General features: G+C 49.3%; 1 protein-coding gene across 1 annotated transcript in view; it reads left to right on the top strand.

Annotated features, from left to right (window-relative positions):
• The window catches only part of LOC142574764 (meso-2,3-butanediol dehydrogenase-like), a 50575-nt gene extending 35458 nt beyond the window's left edge, over positions 1–15117 (top strand). The window contains exons 8-9 of the mRNA XM_075683782.1: positions 9750–9813; positions 14917–15117. Of these exons, the coding sequence (XP_075539897.1) occupies positions 9750–9813; positions 14917–15117 (265 nt within the window). The remainder of the gene's footprint in view (positions 1–9749; positions 9814–14916) is intronic.
• Positions 15118–15570: the final 453 nt, after the last annotated feature.

Genomic DNA, 15570 nt, shown 5'->3' with positions numbered 1-15570 from the left:
TGGTGTAGAGATTAATGTCAATTTCAGTGGGGGGTTTCCAGTTATGTGACTTGTGGCCCTTTCTAGTTGGGCTGTAGAGAAGGAGCTCCGATTTCTTTGGGGAGCACCGGAGTCCCGTGTCGGTTAGAAAGCGCTCTGTAGTGTCGACAGCTTCATGGAGAGCGGCTTCGACTTGTCCCTCACTGCCACCCGCGCACCAGACAGTGATGTCGTCTGCGTAGATCGTGTGACCGATGCCCTGGACCTTGGCCTAGGTACCTTGAGAGGTCGACCATTGCGATGTTAAAGAGGAGCGGTGAAATGACTGACCCCTGAGGGGTGCCTCTTCTGCTCAGCTCCATTTTCTCCGATTCCATATCTCCAGCCTTAAGGATGGCGCATCGTTTGCTCAAGAAAGATCTGACGAAGGCATGGAAGGACGAGCCTAGGTCGAGTTTGGAGATGGCGTCGAGAACGAACTCGTGACGGATGTTATCAAAGGCCTTCTCCAGGTCCAAACCAAGGATGGCTCTCGTGTCCCGAGTGCAGCGTTCCAGGATTTGTATCTTGATAAGCTTCATGGCGTCCTGGGTGGAGAGGCCTGGCCTGAAGCCTATCATGTTGTGAGGGAAAAGGTCGTTGGTCTCGATATACTCGGCAATTCTGTTATAGATGGCGTGCTCGGCCACCTGCCCTACGCATGACGTCAGTGAGATGGGGCGGAGGTTGTCCAAGCTCGGCGGTTTACCAGGCTTTGGGATTAGTATGACCTTCGCCAACTTCCATTCTTCCGGTACGATTCCCTCCTCCCAAATCCGATTTATCTCATCTGTGAGAAACTCGATCGATGCGTCCTCTAGGTTTCTGAGAGCCTTGTTGTTAATGTGATCCGGGCCGGGCGCTGACCTGCCATTGAGATCGTGTAGGGCACGACGGATTTCACTGGCTTTGAAAGGCTCGTCCAGCGCGGAGTTCGGCTTCCCTTTGTATACTGGGTATGCCGCATCATCGGCCACAGTTTTGAGCGGCAGGTACTTCTTAGCTAGCATCTCCAGCACGTCCTTTTCCGAAGAAGACTTCTTGGCTTCGTGGAGCGCTTTAGCGAGGACACTTCTCTGGTTTGACTTGGTGCCGGAGTCGTCGAGCAAGTGTTTGAGAAGATTCCACTTGCCTCCCGTGCGCATCTGCCCGTCGATTGAATTGCAAATTTCGTCCCATTGCTGCCTAGACAGGGCTTGGCAGTGCTCGTCGATCTGCTTGTTGATCTCGGCTATGTTTTTCTGAGCTTGCGATTTAAGCGTTGGCTTTTCCACCTCTTGAGAAGTGATTGCTTGGCTTCGAGAAGGTGTGCTAGCCTGCTATCCATTTTGTCTGTCTGTAGATCCGTCTCTATGGTTTTGGTGGTGGAGCAGACATCTTGCAGAATTAATGTGCACCACTGGACGAGACTCTCCGGCTTTTCTCCACGGGCGGCGCGGGCCCTGCGAACCTCACGGAATTTGTCCCAGTCAGGGACCGAGAAGGCCTTCTTTCTTTTCTGCTCCACTTGTAAGCTGGTGACCGTGATGTAGTGATCGCTACCGAGGTCTATGAGCAGATTCGACCACACGGCTGAGCCAGCGTTTTTAACAAAGGCGAGATCTGGGACAGAGTCCCTGGTCGAGGAGGTGCCACGTCTGGTGGGAAAGGCTGGGTCCGTCAATAGAGAGAGTCCCGCATCTCCCGCCTCCTGCCACAGGCTTCTGCCCTTGACCGTGTCGTGCGTGTAGTTCCACGCGTGAAAGGGGGCGTTGAAATCGCCGGCCACAACCAGTGGAGAGTTTCCGGCGATTTTCGTTGCCCTAGTGATGATGGTTTTGAAACGTTGTCTGTGATCGCTCGTGCTGCTATATACGTTAAGTATAGAAATGCTGGAGATGTTGGATTGACTTGGGATGACTTCTACTAGGGAGGTCTCCGTCTTGCTAGGCCGGACCCCTAGATCGTGTGCGACGAAAGTGAACTTGCTGCAGACTCCCTTTTCGTTTCAGTGAACTTGCCAGTATCTAGCATCAACAAGTGCATAGACAAACGCTCATAACATTAGCCGGGCTGCGGGCGCGGGCGAGCCTCTCAGTACGCGTTTTCTGCTATTCACCGAATATCGCGCAGCCCTGGCGCCGTAGCAGAAATCTTCCTCGCGTCTTTGCTTGCTGCATACCCGAGTTGTAGCCGGTAGCTGTCGGCCGGTTCTAAGTTTCGCGAGCTAAGCTTCACGCATCTCCTCACCCTGCGGCTACGTGTGAATAAGGCTGATACAGGGTTCCGTTGCGTACGTCCGGCACTGCGGCACCGAGCAGTAGCCTACCATGCTGCACGCCTTGCATGCATGCTGCATGCCACTTAATCAGAACCGCGGCGCAGATGGGACTTTAAACTCTCGTTTTCAGCTCGCTTCGGCGCTTCCGAAGCAGCCGACACGGCAGCTGTGTCTGCGTGATCCGTCATGCCACGTCACGCCGACGATCGCGCCAGCTTTTCCCGTGGTGGAGCTCGCCCCAATAGTTGAGCCTAAGTGCAAGTGATGCCTGGTGTAATAGCCGCCTCGGCCCGCTCTTCACGGGAGAAAGATTGAGGAGAAGGAGCAGACGGGCGGGGGAAGGGGAGCGGGTCGAGAGAACACGTGTCTCGATCGCAGGATAGATGTTCTGGCAACGAGAATAGAGTGAAGGTCAGAGGGAAGGTCAACGATCGCAGACGGCGAGAAAGTCGGCATTGAGGTCCACAGGGCCATTGCTCTGGTCATGACCATGTGGCTCCCTCACTGAATGGTTGCGTTTGCACGTGAGGACAGAACAAGACGAATCTGCTTACAAGCACGCAGAGTGTTTGAGCTGCCTACGTGCGCTGAAGCTGTCAATATAGATGCGGGCTTCGTGGTCGTTAGGCAAATTTACAAGGGCTCCGAAAGCATCGTGCATAGGCTGTAGCTCAGATTAACGTATGCTTATTGGAGGCATGAGGGCCTCCTCCGGGAGGCCGTGTGATTTACAAAGACACGGTGATTAACAAAGATAACGAATAGAAAGAATCTTCTTAACTATGACACATCTTGGGATCCAAGTTACCATCAGCGGCCCCCTCCAATTTGTACTGCTATCTTCATGTGTCTGCCACACCTGTCATTTATCGCTCAACTGGTCCCTGAACGGTCCTTAGCTTCTGCTATGTTATTATTATTATTATTATTATTAATTGAATATACTTTGTTTCCATGAACACAAAATTTGCATAATAATGAGCAATGATAAACTTTCACGATGAGAATGAAATTTATTGGACGGGGTTTACAAATTATTCAGTGGTATCACAACACACCGCAATATGTGATGCATTAGTGAAATGATAAATTGCCGACGGAAAGTTGGAGCGCTTCTGCATTGCGACTTAAGGGTAGACGAATCGCTTTGCAATGCCTCGATAAGAGTTTAATATGTTTATGCACATAATGATATCTCGGTATTTTAGTGTCTTTATTAGCATTAACGTTTCAGCACCGTCAATAAGCGTTGTAACAATGCACTCATCATACTGCATTTGCCTTTCCGTGGAAATCAACAAGCAGCCTAATAAAAAACATTATGGGGTTTTACGTGCCAAAACCACTTTCTGATTATGAGGCACGGCGTAGTGGAGGGCTCCGGAAATTTCGACAACCTGGGGTTCTTTACCGTGCACCTAAATGTAAGCACACAGGTGTTTTCGCATTTCGCCCCCATCCAAATGCGGCCGCCGTGGCCAGGATTCGATCCCGCAACCTCGTGTTCAGCAGCCCAACACCATAGCCACTGAGAACAAGCAGCCTAATCGACCCAAGAGTACGTGCCTCTCTTTCTGCGGATTAAGTGAATATTTATCCCGGTAAGGTGCAACGTATCGCTTGTGCAAAGACGAATTTCACACCTAAAATGCTTCAGCTAAGTGCAGAAAACTTGACCCATAGTCTACGTAGTGTTTCTGATACGCTGAAGCAAATTTCCAGTGTTTGACAATTCAGAAAATTTATTAATAAATACTAATTAAATAGTATTAGATGTTTACTCAAGCAACATTTTATTGTTTTTTTGTACAAAAGTTTTCTGCTTGGCCCGAAATATTAGCGCACAGTTTCTTTCTTTTTTTTCATTTATCTGGAACTTTGTCTGCACTTCCAGAGTAGCCAACTTCCCAAGTGTTGAATTTACGGCAGAATTTTCAGTGAGAAAATTGCATCTTGTAAAACATCTGATGTCTATCAGATGCTTTACAAGATGCTTTAGTTAAATTATGTATATCGGATATAACAAAGAAATTGAAGCACAGCTGTGTGTTGGGCGTGTTGGCATGCGAATTTGAATAATATTTTTGCACAAGCAGACACGGACAAAAGGGAGACGTATCAAAGCATATCAAAGCACTTAGTGATGTCTACGTCGCACTAGCTGTCCTCGTCTCCTTGCAAAAAAATGTTGATTAAGAGAGACACGTCGCAAAATATGGAAGAAACCCAAGAGACTACTCGCTTGCACGCTACAATCGCAGCGCTGAGAACGCGCATGTATTATTGCTCTCTTAAACCAACGTTCTAACGCTGAAACTGTGGTAGGATACAACATAGGCGAAACTCACGCCGGGGTGGCTCAAAAAGATTTTTCTCAGCACCCGTCATAACCCACTGCGTAGTCCCAGGACGGTAAACACTGCAATTAAAATTATTATTTACACAGTTATATAAAAATACTCAGTTCCAGCTTCCTTGATTGTACATTTACTTATATCATTGTTACTGAAAGTCAGCACTTTAGACGCCTTTACTTTAATAGCACAGAGAGAGTTTCGACTCTAGGAGCCTTGGTGCGTTGACGTAGCATACTACAGCATATTGGCCGGCCGCCTGCTCCTAAAGGCGCAGATGTAGTCCGGCACTCCCAGTGTTCCAGGCCGCGGCCGACGAAGTCCGACACGTAATGTCGGCAACGTCAGGATCCCCGAAATTAGGTCACGTTATAGTTCAGCACGTTGCACGCGGCTCACAGCAACGCGGCGGTTAGCTATCGTCACAGCGCACAAGAATGCACAAGTGCGGGGTGAGCGAGCGCTTTTTTTGTTTGCCGAAGGCGCAGACGGGGTACAACGGTCGCTTCGGTGTACGTGAACTGTAGGCCAGCCTGCTGCCGACCACCCAAGATAGCGCGCGGTACGCTCGGGTATTGGCCTCGAGCTCCACCACTGGAAAAGCTGGCGCCACCGTCGGCGTGACGTGCTAGGAGGGATCACGTGGACATAGCGGACGCGTCGGCTGCTTCGGGAGTGCCGAAGCGAGCTGAAAACGAGTTTTAAATTCCCTTGTACGCTGCGGTCCTCATTTAGTGGCGAGATATTCCCGCTTCGAGTGTCTCCTTTACAACGACTGAAAGCACTAGAATAGGTAGTGGCTGCCTTTGAAGGTGCGCAACATGGTAGGCTACTGCTCGGTGCCGCAGTGCCGGACGTACGCAACGGAGCCCGCTGTCAGCCATTCATACGTAGCAGCAGGACAAGAAGCTGCGTGAAGCTTGGCTCGCGAAACATAAAACTGGCAAATAGTAATCGGCTACAACTCGGGTATGCAGCGAGCACAGACGCGAGGAAGATTTCTGCTACGGCGCCGGGTCTGCGATGTTCAGAAAACGCGCGCTGAGACGCTCGCCCGAATCCGCTGCCCGACTAATGTCATGACGGTTTGGTCTATGAACTTGTCGATGCTATAGATACTGGCAAGTTCACTGGAGTGGAAAGGGAGCGGTAAGAAGCACATTAAAAAAAGCATGGCATATGGTCATATGTTCGTGTTATGAATTCTGCGCACTGGATTACAAAAAAGAAGCAGCGGGAAATCGCACGCTGAAAACACCAATAAACATACGGTGCGACGCAACTCGAGAAATAATATTGAAACGTCCAAGAATTTAGAAGAAAAAAAAAAAAGATTGAATCGTCATGACGGCACATCACGTTGAAGTCTCTACAATGAAATTATTTTTGAGCAGCTCTGATAGCGCCCACGCAACAATGGTTGCTTGTATACTGTCAAATGCTCATATTCTGCGGCCTAAAGCTCATGGCACGGTGCGAAAGCGCGCACGCGGCGAAAGCGAAACAGTGCGCGGACAAGCATGCAGACGCGCAGTCGGTCGCTGCGAATCTGTGCGACTGCTGCATTGAGGCTTCATTCTATTACGCTACATTTAGTTATTCAAACACTATAAGAACATATTTCACATAGTTTGCTCTCAGCGTTTACCCACCTTTCACGTAAGAAAGCCGGTTCGGAAGTCTCCATCGCGGCGACCGCGCGCAGTGGCGTTCACTAGTACGTATTCGGTAAAGAGATAGCGTCTGTAAACGAGTCTGTGATTTCAGTTTGCCCAAGATTATTATTTAGACAGTAAAAAACTTCTCTCGTTTCGAAAGTACTTACAGAAATGTCCGGGAGAGCTCGCGCGTGGTGTTTTCAGTGAGCGCTGACATCAAAACCCATGAGGAGCGCGCCACGTGATCCCTCATACTACGCCAGCGAGGCGCTTCCGATAGATGGCGACTCCGTAACTCCTCGCCGCCAATAGCGAGTTTTGCGTGAGGTCAGCGTGGCGTGTGTCCGCCTTAACGTACGTCCTCACTTGCGGAAATAAGCGCGCACAAGGCGGCGGGCTCAAAAACGCGCGGCGCGTTTCGAAGGCCACACCACTGCGGTTTCGCGATCGCGGAAAGCGGCGGGCAGGCAAGAGTTCTCGCCTTCTCTCGATATGCTTCGGAAATGACAGCGCGGGAATGAAGCCCGCCGAGAAAATACGGCGCGCGCGCCGGTCGGGCTCGCCGACGAGAGCATTGGCCACGCCGCCCACGTGACGACTTCGGCGCCTGTGATTGGCTCGCTCTGGCTTGCGGAAACGAGAGGCCGCGAAAAAATGGGTTCGGGACCCACCCTCGCGCGGAAGAGAACTCTTGCCGCTAAAGCGATTTTAGCGGCGCGCGTTTGTAAGCGCGCCGCCTTGCGCGCGCTTATTTCCGCAAGTCGTACCTTTACACAGCACTATATTCGCGCCTTAAAGGGAAGCTGAAACGGTTTTCAATTTCCATGAATTGCTGGGATTGGGAAGAACAGACCTAATAATTTACGGTTCCGAAATTTTTTTCTTCGTTTTGTTAATATAAGGGGCGGAAATCGCTTTCAAAATCACCCCCGTGGACACGCGCCCATCGCTTCCCGGAGCGCCGGGTGAGGTAGTTGCCAAAGGAGAGAACCGGCGAGAGTGACGTCATTCGCGGGGACCGAGCTGCCTGTACCGGCGTGCTGGCATGTGCTGGCATGCATCTTTCCGTCCTGCGCTTTACTGAACGACGCTACGAGAGATCTGCCGCCGCCGCCGCTCATGTTTGTTTTCTTTTGCGATTTTCGTAAACTTCTTTCGTGAAGCTGCCCGTCGCGGCAGCTTCACGTGCATGCTCGCGCGAGCAAACGCCGCTGGCACGCTGCGAAGCATAGACGGAAACGTGCGCAGTAATAAACTTTGGTGACCGGACTTCGTGCGTAGCTACCACAGCGCTGCACCTGAGGTATGAAATGGAGTATAGGCTTGCCTAGTGACCTTCGACGTATGGTTGCAGTTATAGTGTTTACCACACGGCGGTGCTAAAACTGCCTAATATCTTTATGTCAACACTAGCATGGAGCACGCATACCGATTCTTGATCGAGCCAGAATCGCAAAGTCGTCGAACCATAGAATGAATATTGCACATATAATACCTCTGGCCATCTCTGGATGTGTATGATAAGCTACTTCCGTGACTGTACCTCGCAGCACTGCATGTGCGCGCTTTGAAACGCGGCACTTATGTTCGCAATCGTGTATCAACACTCAAAAAACCACGGGACTTTAGACAAGCAGCGGCTAGGTGCTTGACATCGCGGAATTTCACCCGCGTTTACAATCTAATGTGAGGTTAGTGCTTCGGCATTATTCCAGCAGCAAGTTCCCAGTGACACATTAGCGCATTTTTTCTCCCGTCATTGGAACGTGCAGCTACATGAAAAAAGAACGTACGTACCAGCTAAGATTTCCAACGCGCGAGAAGGTGCACAAATCGCTCTCGATGTTGGCACGCTCAACATCGGCGTTGCCGCCGTTGCCGCCATCGTTGTCCGTATCGGCTGTCGGTTCGAACATGTACGGCGAAAATACAAGCTGTCCGAGACGGCGAGAACGTTGCATAATTCTTACAACTCAGCTATGAAGCCAGAACAGAACAGCGTGCTACGCTCTGAAACGGCGGCGCCGACCGGCGACTGCCGCGAGTGATGTCACAGTGGCCCCAACCAATCACGGGGAACAGCGGCGTTCACGCGATGCTATGAGGCGCTGGTGCGCGTTTTCTTGAAAAAACAGCCGCTTGCATTTGTTTCCGCCCTTCTTTAACCAGATATTCGTGTTCAGGGGACTCAAAACTGTAGAATGCCGCAGAGAACTCATTTTTTTCGAAAAGTGTTTCAGCTTCCCTTTAAGACTGCGCGCTTTACGCCACGTCTGTAGTTTAATCAACATTTGTGATGGCGTGCGCGGAGTGAGTTTGCGGGGCATCATGCCGCTGGTAATGGCCCCCGTGTATGGAAGAATATGTGTTGGCACTCACTGGCCACTCTGTAGAGGGCTGACTCTGGAGTGTCCCCTGCAGTAGGGGCAGCTCCTCTCCGAGTGGGGCACCCCGCGCTGCAGCGTCGCCTCCCCGATGCTGTCCCGCCCATTCAATTGAATGGAGCACAAAGTTATACGATTGTGCATCAACAGCCTCTGGAACACTTGGGTAATTTGTCGACTAAAAGCAAAGTGGACGCACACCTGTGAGCGAAAATATGCAGGTCACAGGTCGGCCATAAGAAATGCTGAATTAATGCTTAATTCAGACGCGCAAACTGAAATTGACATATGCACTGGGAAGTTTGCGATGTCAAGCATGGACAGCGCTCCTGAATTTTGAAAAAAGGAAATCGGCGTTATCGCTGAATCCCTGATTCCCAAAAGCCACGACCATGAACGATCCAGCAGCACCTCCAGTAGCGCTGCGCCTGTTTGGTGGGAGGGGCCCCTTGTTGCACCACCTATCGACGTTGAAGGAATGTACGAGGAGCAGCTAACAGTTACTGGGCGCGTGTTCTGACGCTGATGTGAACACCTCAATTACTTTGCTTATATAGTATGGTCATGGTGCTGCAAAAGAGTGTGACGACAATGTGGCAAGAACGGCGGCATCGCACCGAGGCCGTGACATGTCCCGACACGTGAGACGTAGGCTGTAATTGGTTTCCCCGATAGCAATGAGGCACGCTGCTATCCCGGTGCCTAAGGATTCATAAGCATGGGGTCTGCCCTTTGTATGCGTTCTTCATCAGGCGTGCAACTGCAATATTCAACGTGTTTCCAACGCCGCAAACCGAAAGAAAAACAGCGGATGCAAAGAATCGACTTTTTCTTTGAAGTATGTTGCAATGATTATGTAAATACCGAAGAGCTTCGTAGGGCTGATAGAGTTAGCTGACACAGAACGGGACACCGGAGATAATAAGCACGGCTTGCGTTCTACAGTGAACTTTCATAACTGATAATGATGATCTTTGCGGCACGTTCCATCTTACTAGCAAGTATCAAGGTGACATGCAAATAGGCTAAGATGACAGGCAAAGCGAAGTGCGAACTACCTGCGTTTTCTTTGCAGCCCGGGTGGTGTCAAGACGACTATTGGAAAAAGACCTGAGGTCAGCGTCGAGGAACACATGGAGGCAAGAGCCGTATAATTCAACAGTATTATTCATGCTAGATTCTTATTCATAATTACCAATTTGTCAGTATTCGTCCATTATGCCTAATTGTGCAGCACGCTTCCACTATATTTCTGCTCAGCATTTTTATAATGACTCAGAAGGGTTTGTGTGCGAGCTAGTTGGTGCGGATCATTCATATCTAAAACAGCGCCAAAAAACACGGACAAGGCAGGACAAAGGACGTCCTGTGTCCTCCCTTGTCCGTGTTTTTTGGCGCTGTTTTAAATAAACATTTTTATAAGTTTACAGTCATGTTCAATATGAGCCACAGCACGGTACGCGTGGTCGAAGGATAACCACAATTGCATAGCAGTGCTAACATTGGAAAAAAAAGGTTTAATAAATAGCTGCACAGTTATAATGGCATTTAGTTCTGCCATCTTTTGCATGTCGACTCCTCCGTACACTGCCTTGAAGCCCGTTTCCACCACGAACACCATGTTGTGGTTCATATCGGACACGATCGTACATGCATTAGGTAGGGACCGTGGTTAAATGTTTTTAAATGTTATTATGTACATCGCTGACAAGAGCGTAAGCAGCTACTTCGATTTCAGTTCGCTGGTAGTTACATTTCATTACTTGGACCTTATTGCGTAAAGTAGCGTTGAGTTTCCGGTAAGGATATTTGTACATTATCTATGAGCATTTAATTTCTTCGCTAATCGTGCCCTGTTCGTGCGCTTTGAGGCTTGATGTGTGGAGTGTTGCGCTGGTCAAGATATAGTACGTAGATTTGTTTTACCTGGTTCACAGGCTGTCGTAGCCGTGGCTCGTGTCCCCCTTGCTGCTGCCATATGAGTCCAAGGATCCTGATGTAGTGGCGTGGGCGAATAGGCTGGTCAGCCATATGGAGCTTAGTTAAATCACGTGCAGTTTACGCTGTTTTGCGATTGGAGTTGAGAAATAAAGCGCAGTCAGCCTTTTCAGGTCAGCACGCGAGGCCTAGGCAGCTGATGTAGCAATGGATCGCATGCCGGCCGTCCGGGATAAAACTCAATTGTTCAGCTGGCCTGCCATAAGTACACAATAGCGCTATGTGATTCGCATAAATAGACTACTTAAGGTGCGAGATCTTGCCAAGTTTGGAAATTGGGCGCTGCATTTCGAGGGTAAAAAGTGTGAGTCATAGGATGTAGCCCTGTGGCGTGCCTCGTTGAACGGGGCATTGGTCCGACAGTTCCCTATTCGGGCCCACGAAACGCACATTACGGTCCGTTATGAAATCCTCCACATAGTGAATTATGCGTGTGCCTGTGTGCGAAGCAGCGAGTCGATCAATGATTGGTTGGTGAAGGCCACGGTCTAACGTCTACTTGATGTCTACGCCACAATAGTCGCAATTTGCGCTGAGCTAGGCATTGTAAAACATTTCTGGTGCCGTTTCAGTGACATCTTGCGCACATACATGTCGAAGGAATCTTATAAGGGTATGGACAAGACCCTTATGAAAGTGAAGATGCTCATTTCAGCCTAGTCATCACCTCCTTTTCTATGAATTTGTCCAAGCAAGATGTTAGTGAAATTTTTCCAAAGGGTTGGTGGACTGGTAGGAGGCTTCTTCGTTTTGAGAAGCAGTACGGCGTGTTTCAGTTAAGATGAGCGAAATTTTTTAAAAAATGTGGGAAAGCTATATAGCTGGACCGAACAAGGAAATGTTGTTTGCCATCTCTTGGAGATACTCAGATTATCTGCTATATTCTGCATAATTGCATAATCACCTTTAAATAATTAAATAGCTTCTCAACTATTGTAATTAGATTAAAAGTGTTAATGAAAAAATTGTAAAGCAACATGTGAAACTCTTGACACAGCTTTCTGTCGCTCACTACGTGCTATATAAAAGTGTCTATCGGAGCGTGAAAGAAGCCCGCGAATACAGGCAAGATTACCGCGCGACTAGACGCTTGAGGAACTTTGCGTGTATTCCCGGGCTTCCTTCACGCTCGGAAAAAGCACTTTTATGTAGCACGTATTGAGCAACAGAAAGCTGTGTCAAGAGTTTGTCATGTTGCTCTACCATTTTCTCAATAACATTTTTCATTTAATTTTAATAATTGCGAAGTATATTAAATAATTAAGGCTGATTATCTAATTATTATTAATTACAACATTGCATTGTTTCAGTCCAGATACGTGGCATTTGCATTTTATTTTAATGTTTCGCTCAAGTTACGTGGTTTCCTGTAAATGGGCACATTTGTAGCTATAGGAAATGTTACTGCACTCCCATGGCGCTGTTATTAATCCCGAGGAAGCTCTGCAGTTGCTTGTCAGGCAATGTACGTGTGATAGCGTAGTGAACGCGGTCAGGTCCTGGGGTTGTGCTGCCGCGTAGTTCAACTAGGGCACATTGCAGTTACACTGTAGCATATGAGCAGTTGGTGCCCTAGTCGGAGGTTTGACCAAGTAGGGACGTCTGAATGGGCGGTGGATTAGATGACGGGCACATAAACTTTGTGGAGCTTCTCGAAAAGTATCGTCGCAAATGAACCTTGTGGAAATCGATAATTTAGACGGGTACGGCGAGGTCGAGGTTGTAGCAGCAGAGACAGAAGAGCTGGCAAACTCGAGATGTATGAAGTCGTCCGTTTATGTTTTCGCAATTCTCCATTCAACGCACCTTGGCCAAGTTGGCGGCTTAAATTTCACTTTCTTATGTAGAAGTGGAAATAGTGCGTGTTAGCTAGTCGTTCTTTTTTTGTCTTTCAGACCTCTTCCCGCTAGCTTTTTTGTTTCTTTTTGGTCCCTGGGGCTAGAAGGTGCAGTTCGACACCAAGATCGTCTATGTTTGGAATAATCTTGTTGTTCGTTGGATCCTTGACATGAAACGCTATAGTCACATGGGGTTCATCTTGAGAATCAGCTATCTTGCATACTTTTGTGTAATAGTTCAGGTGGGTCTCGCGGTAGTTCTTGACAAACTGGGTACCAACACTGCCCAAATGAGGGGGAACTCCGAGATAGAGCTCGCAGGGAGCCATGGTACCACGCCATGTCATGGTTCGAGTACAGTTATTGGGCTGTGTATATGGGCGTAGGTTGTGTGGTATCGCTGAGCAAGGTAGCAAGCAAGAAAAACCTCCTCCCTTCCACACAGTGAAAGTGGATGTACAGCGAAGCTATTGCCGACATTAGACAAGGACAACCGGCGTTAAACAAGTACCACCGCCACAAGCAAAGTAGGTCACGCGCACGCATGTGTGTGGCAGTGCAGCATACATCCTCATTCTTCTAGGCCATCCGCCAAGCGAAAGTGCCTTATTGTAGCAACTGAATGTTTTCAAAGGAAATTGCGTCAGAAAATTCATAAAATAGGATTTACACGTAAGTCGCAGACATTATAGCATCGAATTCTAACTCGGATGCACAAGAAAACATAATTCTCTTACCCGGAAAGTCAAATACAAAGCCCTTTTCCATCTGCCGTTTGAGATCTGTATGAGAGGCCACGCCCTCTAGGTGACGGATTGGCGGTACTGTTTTTGGCTGAGTACGAGCCCACGAAAAACCCCGACCAACTATAGGCTTCCAGATTCGCTTTAATGACGCTAACTAAAGGTCCTGGGTTTCCGGCAATGCGGCAAGTTCCCACGTGGCATGGGTAATTGTCCCATGCTGCGTGGGGACTGTCGAGATGTAGAGTAAAATTCTTAGGGCCCGTTCAGAGTAAACGGAGCTCCAGGAGGGTCCAAGTGGTTTGCGAAGGGGTCCAGTAGCAGTTCAGCATGGTCAGCTTGTGGCCTCCCAGGTTTTTGGCATGACGTGCTCGGTATCCGTAGTATTGACGGGAGGCGTCACGGAGATATGTGAGCGTAGCTCTCGGCGTCAATTTAGGACGAGTCCATTTGTTATACGGTGAGCAGTAGTCAAAGGAAACCTCGGTGTTAGACTCCAAGGCAGAGTGCGGTGGTGCCGTAGGTGCGTGAGTACACACGGCGAGTATTGCACTTCTCGCTTGCGGTGGCGTCGGTGGCACAGTCGAGAAAGCTCTCACGCCGAGTGTCGTAGTGGCAGCTTGCGGCGCTTTCGCCTCTCGCAGTGGGTCAGATACGTCGAGTGCTGTGCTGGCGACTTCAGGTGGAGGCGTGGGTGACAAAGCGCACTCATCGAGTGCATTGTTACTATCTACGCCTTGTAGACGTAGCTCAGCGGCCTCGTCACTAATTATTTGCATTGAACTTTTGCTTCACTTTTATGCTTCTCGCGTAGGTGAAGCAGTAATCCGCGGGAAGCGGGGTGAGCTTGCAGCCTGTGGAGCAATTTCAGGAGCTGTCTGTGCGGCGGTTTAGGAATTTACCGATAACTTTCCGAAGCGCGACGTAAACGTGACTTTGCGCGTCCAGCGGAGGCAGCACCTCAATTTTGAGACGCTATATACAACTAGAAGGGAAAACTTCACCTGCCGGAAGCAGTGGCGTAGCACACAGCCTAGCAGAAGAAACGGTTTCCAGTAGCAAATGTTGCGATTTTGCATGGCCTAATTCACCACTCATCTCAAAGCGCATCTGTCTATCCGACTATATACCGGACTTCTGGAGCGTAAGAGTGCATGTGCTCCACGCAACTTGCATGGCCAAGGCCGCACTTACGCTGAACCACGGAGTCTGAATGCATCGCGTAAGGCAAACGTTGATATAGGCGCACGTCTCTTATCTTCCAAGCAAAATATCATTCGTCGTCTGCTCCTTCGCGATATGGCGCTCACTAGATGGGCAGGTTGAGTCCGAAATGAAATTGCAAAGATGGGGCGGGGGAGGGGGGGGGATGTGTGGATGAGTTGAAAAGAATTGTGCCTTGAAGTATACGAACCGCGGTTTGCACCATGGCAGAGATCGCAGGTTCATCGAGTCAGATGTAGCAGAAAGAGGCAGGAATTGTTTCGTCCACAGGTGTTCCCTTAGTATTGGGATTTTGAGGTGCTTCGACTGCTATATTTATCTTATTCTTCGTGTACCGTATGCGCTGCGTTTAAGAGTCACCTAATGTTCGTGCTGAAATTCCCAGTAAATGATGATTTTCTCCGGCTTTTTCTTTTATCTGGACTTTGCCTCTGTACAGATGCTCGAGAAAAGGACAAGTGCTATGCACGCGCTGGGACGACTGGCTACAACGGAAGAAGTGGCCCACTGCATCGCCTTCCTGGCATCTGATGACTCGGCGTTCATCACGGGAATCACGATGCCCGTCGATGGGGGCTTCCATCTTCTGTCCAGCGTGTCGGATCCCGCCCCATCTTTGGACACCGAGAAGACTGCGTGAGCAGCCAAGAGTGTAGCCTTGCTGTACAGTGCTTGTACTGCCAGGGTACAGTGCAATAGCTAGGGAAACCACTGCCAACTTCATTTTCCAAAGAAGCCATCTGTCTTGCAGTTAATGCAAATTTATTGCAATAGCAATTATATGGACACTCCAGGCGCATTTTTGCGTCGCCGTCGTCATGATGTTCCGTGTAAAGTCCAAGAGCGATAACACCGCATCCGCACGTCGTGCGCTGTATGTGCGAGTGAAAGTACGCTTGGGAAACTGACGATCACGGCTCGATCCGGCGCGCACGAAGGAAGAAAGTGGAAAGCAAACGCGATGTGTTCCGTCGCGCGAAAGGCCATTAGGGGATGGGAGGGAGAGAGGGGGGCGGTGTTGTACTGCGGCAGCAACTGCGCATTTCGCGACCGGGTACAAGGGCAACTGACGATCACGGGTCAATTTCGCGCG

This window comes from Dermacentor variabilis, chromosome 3 (genome assembly GCF_050947875.1).
Source record: "Dermacentor variabilis isolate Ectoservices chromosome 3, ASM5094787v1, whole genome shotgun sequence".
Classification (NCBI taxonomy): Eukaryota; Metazoa; Arthropoda; class Arachnida; order Ixodida; family Ixodidae; genus Dermacentor; species Dermacentor variabilis.
Note: the sequence above shows the minus strand (reverse complement) of the source record. Positions and strands in the feature narration are given on the sequence as shown.